The 9,836-nt window shown below is 42.7% G+C and overlaps 1 protein-coding gene across 1 annotated transcript; it reads left to right on the top strand.

Moving 5' to 3' along the window:
* Positions 1-7,852: 7,852 nt before the first annotated feature.
* Positions 7,853-8,536, top strand: LOC101760562. The gene has a single exon (XM_004986639.1). The coding sequence runs from the start codon at positions 7,853-7,855 to the stop codon at positions 8,534-8,536; it is 684 nt and encodes a 227-aa protein (XP_004986696.1).
* Positions 8,537-9,836: the final 1,300 nt, after the last annotated feature.

The following is a 9,836-nucleotide window of genomic DNA, read 5'->3' as shown; positions in this document are numbered from 1 at the left end:
CCCGTTTCCTGTTCGGAGCTCCCGGTTAAAAACCGTTTTCTCTTTTATTTATTTGTGTGTCTGTTTGTGTGTGCCGTAGATCGCGGATTGCCCGAGGAGGAGCCCGAGGAAGAGTTTGACCGCGAACCCGAGCCCGAGGACCAGTACCGCGAGCCGGAACCCCCGGAAGGCTTTGAAGACGGCAAGTCCAATCTCACCCTTTTGATGCATACTTAATACCTAGTTTTTCAAACACAACCTATTGGCCTGTTTTACAAAATGCATATTATTTTATCGCAAGACATGGTTGGATAGCCACCCCTTGATTGTTATGAACATTCCTTGGTATCCTATGCTTATCTCTAAACATGATTCGCTCTGTTTAGTTGATAGCCGCTGTTAGAACGCTTAGGAATCTGTTACTCAAATGCAAACATTATTACAATGATGTATTCAGGAAATTAAGGTGTGTGTGTGTCCAAGTAAGAATAATGGCTTTTTGGTTCGGGAAAGAAACGTGTGGACGGGATGGATGGGTGTTCCTTGTGTGGGATGCCCAGTCGTTGTGCTCGTACCTTGGTGGTTGAGCGATGTTGGGAGATATCCATCCGGTCATAATTAAGGACCGAGTTAATGTGTCATCTTGCCTAATTCCACTATCGTGCAACCACTCGACTGTTGTATGGGCAACGGCTTAGCATAAATCCCACTAGCTGGATGGTTAGTCCTCAGGAGTGCTGGTGAGCAACGGGAACCCACGGAAAAGGGTTAAGATCTTGGTGACTTGAGTCCCGGTTACGGTCTCCTGAATGAGCCGTGGACCCCTTGGGTGTTCCGTGTGAACTAGCCAGTCTTAGCTAAGGTGGGTAATGGCTTTGTTAGGATCCGTACCGTCACTAAGGTGATTGCGTTACGGTACCCTACTTGTGGGAAAAGTGTACACCCTCTGCAGAGTTAAAACCTATCCGGGTAGCCGTGTCCACGGAAATGGACGAATTACGGCTTGGTCACATAACTAGTGTTTGGGCAAGAATATCATGATTGGTGTGTGTGTGTGTGGGTGTGTGGAATTTCAGAAGAGTCCGGCAGTTGTGCCGTGCGCTATGACGGACGGGGAGTCCGATAGCGATAAAAGTCTGGATCCTTTGTGTAGGATCAACCCCACTCAGTATTTCGGGTATTAAAGGGAACTTTACAAAAACCTTTCCGAAAACGATCCCCTGCATGTGTTAAAAATTAGCTTTTCCGCAAAATAAACCTTAGCCTACCCTTGTTATACTTGTGCATAAACTTGCTTGTATCCCCCTCCGTGGATGGGGTTGGACTTGTTGAGTACGTTAGTACTCACCCTTGCTTCATTGCTACAGAGGAAGACCCTGAGTACGTCGCAGAAGACCTCGAGTAGAGGTTGTGTCCGCACCCGACGCTGCCTGTGGTGTTGCCCTGCCCAAGATGCTGCTGCTGCCGTGTAGTCCCGAGTGCTGTCTTTTGGCAGTCGCCTGGTTAGCCGCCGTTATCTATTTACTGTTTATCGCTGCGTGGCTTTCACGCCCACTCCCTCGGGAGTTGTACGGTAATTGATTTATCTGTCGAATAAATGTGTTATCAGCCTCCTGGGACTGATATTTGTATCACATTTAGTCTCTACTTATGTGGGGACGCTTCATTCATTCACTGCAGCCCTTTCATGACGCTCTAGATGATTAATCTTTGTGTCCATGTCATCCAAAGAGAGAGAAAAAGACATGCACTCCTCTAGTATATATCCCTCTGCTATTGAACCTTCAGGATAGGCTTTGTTCCGCACATAGCCTTTCAACGTACGTAGATACCTCTCTATTGGATACATCCATCTATAGCATACAGGTCCTCCTAGTTTAGCCTCTTCAGCAAGATGAACTAGCAAATGCATCATGATATCAAAAAAACCTGGTGGGAAGATCATCTCCATACGACAAAGTGTCTCTCTAATCGAAATGTTCAATTTTTCTAACTCTTCGGTGCTCAACTCCTTAAAACATATTGCATTGAAGAACCTACTAAGCTCAATCAGTGGTTTAACAACCTCTTGTGGCAGTATGTTACGAACCACAATGGGTAATAGTTTATGAAATATAACATGGTAGTCATGAGTTTTAAGTCCAGAAAGCTTACACATCAGCACATCCACACATCTCTTGATATTAGACGCGTAACCATCAGGCATCTTGACATCTTGCAGAAATTTGCATAGATATACCTTGTCATCTTTACCCAAACTGTACAACGCTGGAGGCAAAGTGTATTTGTCATTCATCACCAAAGGATGTTGATCCTTCCTCATGCCCAAATGTTGCATGTCCAAACGAGCCTTCTGGCTATACTTAGATTTTCCTACGATGTCAAGCAAGGTCCCTAGTATGCTCTCACATATATTTTTTTCAATGTGAATCACATCCAAATTATGCCTTACGAGCAACTTTTCCTAGTAAGGCAGTTCAAAAAAAATACTCTTCTTCCTCCAATTGTGACATCTAGTGTCCTCTTGACGTTGCTTCCTCTTTTTAGTCGTGTTTCCAAATGTCACTTGCTCAAAGCTTTCATACTGTTTCAGTACACCTTCCCCATCCAGTGGCACTGGAGGCTCCCTGGTTTCCACCTGGTTGTTAAAGCTAATCTTGTTGCGGCGCCACCTGTGATCCATTGGTAAAAAGTGGCGATGACCCATCAATGCTTTGAACCAAATTTTAGCCATAAATAGTCAGTATCCTTGTGGCAGTATGGACATGCAAACTTGCCTTTTGTGCTCCAACAAGATAGCATGCCGTATGGTGGGAAGTTATTAATTATCCAAAGTAGAACAACACGCAGAGTGAAATTCTTCTTTACCTTTGCATCCCATGTGTGAACACCGTTGAGCCAAAGATCTTTGAGCTCATCAATAAGGGGCTGTAAATACACATCAATGTTATTTCCTAGAGATTTTGGCCCCTGTATCAACATTGACATCATCCAGAATAGTTGTTTCAAACACAACCAAGGAGGCAAATTGTAAGGGATTAGGATCACAGGCCATGTAGTGTATGTCACGTTCAACATCCCAAATGGATTGAAACCATCAGATGCAAGACCCATCCTAACATTACGAGGATCCAAAGCAAATTCCTTATAAATTTCATCCACATGTTTCCATGCCATGGAGTTAGCAGGGTGCCGCATTTTTCCATCTTAAACAAGTCCCTCCTTATGCCAACGCATATATTCAGATGTGGTCGCTCTCATGTATAACCTTTGCAGACCAGGGGTCACTGGAAAATACCTTAGGATTTTCTGTGGAACATGCTTGTTAGGTGTAGCATCACCACTAGCTGCCTCCTCAGTTGAACCAACAGCTTTCCATCTAGTCTCTTCACATGTTGGACATTTATCCAAGTCAGCATATTGTTTTCTAAATAAAACACAATCATTGATACATGCATGTATATTTCGTAGTCCAGCCCAAGATCACAAACTACCCTTTGCACTTTATCCAAACTATCTAGAACACAATGACCTTCAGGGACCACAAGCGAGAATAGCTGAAGCACAGCCTCCAGAGCACTGTTACTGAGACCAAACATGCACTTAATTTGAAATAGCCTGACAATGAATGAGACCTTAGTAGCCTCCTTGCAACCTAGATATAGTTCCTTCTGCGCCTCAGTTAATAACTTAAAGAATTTCTTAGCGCTTTCATTTGGCTCTTCAGTTTGGATTTCTCCATGTATTGCACCACTGATTAGTGAGGAAACCAAATCATTCATAGATGGACCATCCCCTGATTCACCATCATTGCCAACTCCTTCAGCGATGCTTGCATATGAATCCTTTTCTTCTCCTTCCCCTTGGATGAAACATTTAGAAAATCCCCTAAAAAGCAAATGACTTCTAATTTCCTCAACTGTTCTGTATGACATGGAACAACATCTTGAACATGGACAAGGTGCCGTATCTCCTTTACAAGTGCCTGCAAATCTAGTCTCCATAAATGTCTTCAATCCTTTTCGCCACTGATCTGATACTTGTGGTAGCCGCATCCAACTCCGATCATCACTATGCGACATTAATCTCATGTATATACAGTTAGTTGCTCATATCAGTACGCTAATAAGTCACTACTTTCTCCATCTATATATAATTAGCTCCACATCGTCTGACGTCCGGCCATCACTGCCCTGCTGCCGCTGCAACCAGACCCTGCTGCCATCACCGCCCTGTTGCCACCGTATCCAGACCCTGCTGCCGTCGCCGCCCTATAATTACCCTAGGGCAACAAAAAGGGTAGCGACGCCAAACAACAAGCACAAATGCAACGACCAGGGTCATAAGATAATGCAAAGCCCAGCACCACGAAAAAACTAAAGCCCAACCCAACCATTTTTTCCTCCGACGCCTCCCCTCCCGTCCTCATCCAATCCGCCTCCTCTCGTCAAGCCCAGACCTTGCAACTAGAATAACTATCAAAGCCTTGCAACATTGCCTACCTATTGCAACGGATTTTCATAGAATTTATTTCTGTAACTAACATAGAATTTATTTCTTTTACTTCGGCTCCTATCCATCACCCAACTATTGCGTAGCGTGGTGGTGAGGTGCTCGAGTCCAAACTTTGGAGACCCTGGTTCGATTCCCTCATTGCGCATCTTTTAATTTTTCCATTAAGTAAAACTCGCAACCATTTTTCAACTCGTGGCGACAACACCTATCTATTGCAACAAATTTCTTGTTGTTGCCATGGGCTATGTGGCAACGTAACAAATTCGTTGCAATATTGCTTTCTACTTGCAACATTACATATTTCGTGGCAATAACCCTTACATATTGCAACGCAAAAAAAAACTTTATAACAACGCAAAAAAACCGTGGCAATTTATTCAGCAACTCACGACCATTTTCAACTCGTTGCGACAACACCGACCTATTGCAACAGTTTTCCGTTATTGCCTTGGGCTATGTGGCAACGTAACAAATTCGTTGCAAAAATATCAAAGCCTTGCAACATTGTGTATTTCGTGGCAATAACCCGTCGATATTGCAATGAAAAAATTAATTATTGCAACAAAAAAACACATGTGGCATTATCGCCTACCTATTGCAATGAATTTTCAAATGGTGGCAATAACGCCTACCGGTTGCAACGAAAACTCAAAATTGTTGCAATAACCCCTACCTCTTGCAACGAAATTTGAGTTGATGGGATGATGGCCATGGCAATAGCCCTAAAATCTAGTAGTGGGCCCACATGCAAGTGAAAATAAGACTTCAAAGCACTAGAGAAGACTCAGAGATTAAGGAGGACGTGAGGGGCCAAAAGGAAGGCCCAAGTCGACCAGCCTAGACCCTCCTAGGCTGATCATCCTATGGGTTTCCTTCGCCCCCTCACCTTCCATTTTTTGCCATGCGCTCTCTGTACTATAAATACCCCAAAATCCACCGAGCTCCAGATCCAAGATGACGTACTTGACATGAAGCAGTAGAGAAGCAAAAGAAGCTTGAGGGACACATCTCTAGAGAGCTGAGGGCCGTGCAGTTGTCAGAGGCTAGCGTAGGCAAACCTCTGCCAGCATGATCACCCTGCGAGGAAGATCACGCTGGAGTTCTGGAGCTAGGAGTCATCAAGATCAAGGTAGGATCACGGTGGTGATCTTGTGATGTACAATCATTCATGGTGAAGTATAGATGTGTTCATGTTCTTAGTGATTTTAGTATCTTCTTTGATAGTTTTATGCTTTATTGGGTTTGCCTGCTTTCCAATCTATGAATAGATGATAGATTGCCTAGGGTGTTCTTGTGGTTGTGGTGACCAGATTTGCATGCATGATCTACCAATGAGTATCACATGTTCTTATGATCATGCCCTTAACCTGCTTGCGCTGATAGAGGTGATCGTGACAGGATTTTTCTTGTGTAAGGTGGGGGATTTCAAGATCTGGACTGGAGGTGTAGATTTATTTGAACTGGAGGTGTAGATTTAAGGATGTTTTTTACTAAGATCATATATGTGTTACTTTTCTATCCATGCTCAGAATTACAACATATGTATAGTCTAGGTTTCTCTAGATTGGTTACCCTTCCTCTATCTATATTCTGTCAATAAATGCTTAGTAGATTGGATCTGAATCTCTCATAAACACCCAGCTAATACTAACAATGCTAGTTGAAATAGATCTTGTGCTATAAGTTCCATGGATTCATAAACCTTGGGGGAACACTCTGAGGGATGAGCTACAACTGATCTGTACGCTTGCGGTTCACAACTTGGCGTGCTAAGAGCCATCAATAGCCGGGGAACTAATAGTCAAGTTCTAGTTTAACTATGCATTTGTAGATATAATTTTTTGTTCATGATTTTTCAGTCTTTTCATTTTAATCTTTTTGCTTTTGTGCAATCTCAATCAAAATTTCAGATCTAGTACTTGTATATATGTGTTGGCTTTCAGTAACGCTAACAGGAGATGGACGGCTACCTCTCCAACAAACCGGAAAATTTTGTGCATGATCAAGAAAAACTTTACAAGAAAGGAAAATGTTTAGCACAAGCAAGAGAGCTGGAGATCAAAGGTTTAGTTGTTAAGGAAGAATTGGAAGTGTTGGAAACATCATCGTCATCATCATCTACTTCAAAGTCTACACCACCAGCAAGCATCTACAATGGGAGATCAACAACTGGAGGGAGAGCCTACTGTGAGAGAACTTTGCATCCCGAACATCAATGACTTACCTATCCATGAATTGGGTGGTGTTGGCCGACCGTTTGGGATCGATACTTCAAGATTGAGGATCTTATAGAGTTCATCTTTCACGGGCAAGGAAGATGGTAATCTTCATCTACAAGCATTTACGTAGCTATTCAACACCTTTGATGTGGATGGAGTTACTCAGAATCAACTAAGGGCAAGGTTGTTCCCTTGCTCTCTACTTGGAAGAGTGCTTCAATGGTTTTACTCTCTACCAGTGGCAACAATTCAAAATTGGGATGAGTTGATGAAGGCTTTCTTAACTGAACATTATTCACCAGCCAAGACTCAGAATCTCAAAAGCAGTCTAGTTACCTTTGCTCAATATGCTTCCGAGATGAGTGCTGAAGCTCATGAGCGCTTGAATGACTACGTCCGTGCAGTTCCACATCATAAGCTCCCTAGGGAGGACCTAGTCCAGAAGTTGTATCAAGGGCTGACACCAGCATCAAGGGCAGTTATCGACGCATCAGCTGGAGGATCAATTATAGACCTCACCCCAACTCAAGATTTCAAGTTATTTAAGAATGTTGCAGACAACAATGCGTGGGCATCGTCTGGGTGCTTATTCCCAGCTCAACCTACTGAAATACACAAGGAGTGTTGCAGGGGGAGCGTGATCAATTACTCGATGGAAAGATTGACTCGTTGATGAGGAGACTGGAGAAGATGGAGATAAAGGAAGCTCAAGCTATAGACCTGAAGGCAGCAGAAGCAAGATCAACATGTGAAGGGTATGGCAACTACGGCCATGTCGGGAAGAACTGTCTTGAGGAAGCAAAGTTGCTAGACTACATGAAGAAGGGAGAGTGGTTTCCACCATCCAACTATCGGTATGGACAGAATAGACCTCAATTCAATGCAAGCTCATCCATCTAGAACACAGTGCCTCTACGCATTCAGATGAAGGAGTTCATGGAGGAGCAAGGCAAGATTAAGAAAGACACTATCACTAAGTTCAATCTATGGACAAGATTCTGGAGAATATAGATAGCAATGTGATAGAGGTTGGAAGTTCGAACCACCAAGTGATGAACATGTTGAAGATGATGGAGACTCAAGTTGCATAGTTAGTTGTGCATTTTACAAGAAATCAAGGGAAATTGCTAGGACAACCGATGAATCCAGAGTCAGCTAAAGCTATTCAATCTCGCATAGGCAAGGAAACAGAAGATCTAGAACGTCCGGCGGGAGTTAGGAAGCCTAAACCATCTACAGAAGGAGAGATGACTTCAAAGGAGAAGACACCTACCCTAGCTCTAGAGATGGTCGATCAAGATGACACAAAGATTCTACCAGAGAAACCACGCCATCGTCTACGTAAAACTGATGAACATTTTGAGAAGGTTATTGAAGTTGTCCGCTTGTTGAACATCAATATGCCACTGCTGGACGTTCTACAAGTTCCAACCTATGCTCACTACTTCAAGAATATCCTGACAACCAAGCAAGAGATTCTGCAGTTCCCTACAGATCACATCAAGATGACAGAAGACTGCAGTGCTGCAATTGCAAATCAAGCTCCCAACAAGAAAAGGGATCCTAGATGTCCAACCATCCCAGGTTCAATTGGAGTGCTAATATTCAAAAGGGCATTATGTGATCTTGGCGCAAGTCTAAGCATCATGCCCAAAGATGTGTTCGAGAAGCTATGCCTGCAGGAGACAGAACCGACTGCTATGTGCTTGGAGTTGGCGGATAACACCGTTCGCTATCCTGAAGCCATTGCTATAGATGTACCTATGAAGATCGGGAATCACTTTGTCCTTGTTGACTTCATGATACTCGAGATGGGAGAATGAGCTAAATCCCCACTCATCCTGGAAGGCCATTCCTAAAGACCGCAAGAGCAATCATAGATGTTGGGAAGGGCGAGATCAAGTTTGATATCAATGGCACAATGAGTGCATTCAAGTTTCGCCTATGCTTTGAGGTATGCAACATGATTTCTAGGAAGTATATACCGCCACATCATCGTGTCAAGCAGGAGGAGAAGAACAAGAAGGCAGAAGAAAAGAAGCTAGTAGAAAAAGTTGCTATCATCTAGAAGAAGGAAGAACACCAACCTGTGAAAACCAAAAAGATAGGCAAGCCTGTGCCTACATCAAATCTAAAGATGGTGAAGAAGTGGGTGCTACAGACTGTAGCACTGACACTAAGTGCTGGTCCGAAGTGAAGAATTGAAGAGTCTAGCTATAGACTATAAACGAAGCGCTATACGGGAGGCAACCCGATCATCGAGTCAAGAATAAGCTATTGGGAGGACAACCGTGGAGTCATTTGAAGAGTCAAGTAAGTGAGTCCCAGATTTTGCTACATCATACCTGATGAATATTTAATAAGTTGAACCTTTGGTTAAGACAATATTTGGAGTTTTATTCGCTCAGTCATTTTCTATTTCTCTCTTCTTCATAAACCAATGACATGATACATCCCAATTTTTATTTGATTTTTCTTGGAAAATAAGAATCATATATCCCTATCCTATAGACTTTTCATCTTGACCATGATGTTTAGCCTAATTTATTTTCATGATAAACACATTAGTAGAGCCTGCGTTGTTCTTACTTTGTAAAATTTTGATGCATGCTAGGACTCGCACGACCATAGGATTTTGGTTTGCTTAAACTTGAAAAACTCATCGGTTTTCGTAGAATTAGAAATTTTTCTGAGCCATATTTATTTTTTAAATTCAAAATTCCCCTATCACTTTTGGCCAAAATTAGAACCTAAACCCATTACGCCGCGGTTGAAGTTGAAATTGCTTCATCTTGATTCATGAGAATGAACAGTACCGGTGCAACCAAAATTAATGTAGTCAGAAATCCTTTCGACTTACAAATGTTTTTGATGCTTCAAAACTCCTCTAATATTTATTTGACCTCATTGCTAGCTCTGAGTTAATTTTTAATTTTTAAATTAGAGGAGTATTAAGCATTTAAACATGATTTGGAGGGTTTATGAGCTTCATTTACTTTAATGGTTGATTTTGTGATCACGGGAACAATCATGGAGGCACTCTCACTTACCACACATGCGTAAAGAAACAAAGAGTGGCCTGTTGAGGGATATGGGTTCCCCATGGGTCCCTACCGACCAGGA

This window comes from Setaria italica, chromosome IX (assembly GCF_000263155.2).
Source record: "Setaria italica strain Yugu1 chromosome IX, Setaria_italica_v2.0, whole genome shotgun sequence".
NCBI lineage: Eukaryota > Viridiplantae > Streptophyta > Magnoliopsida > Poales > Poaceae > Setaria > Setaria italica.
This window is presented reverse-complemented; position numbering and strand designations above follow the sequence as displayed.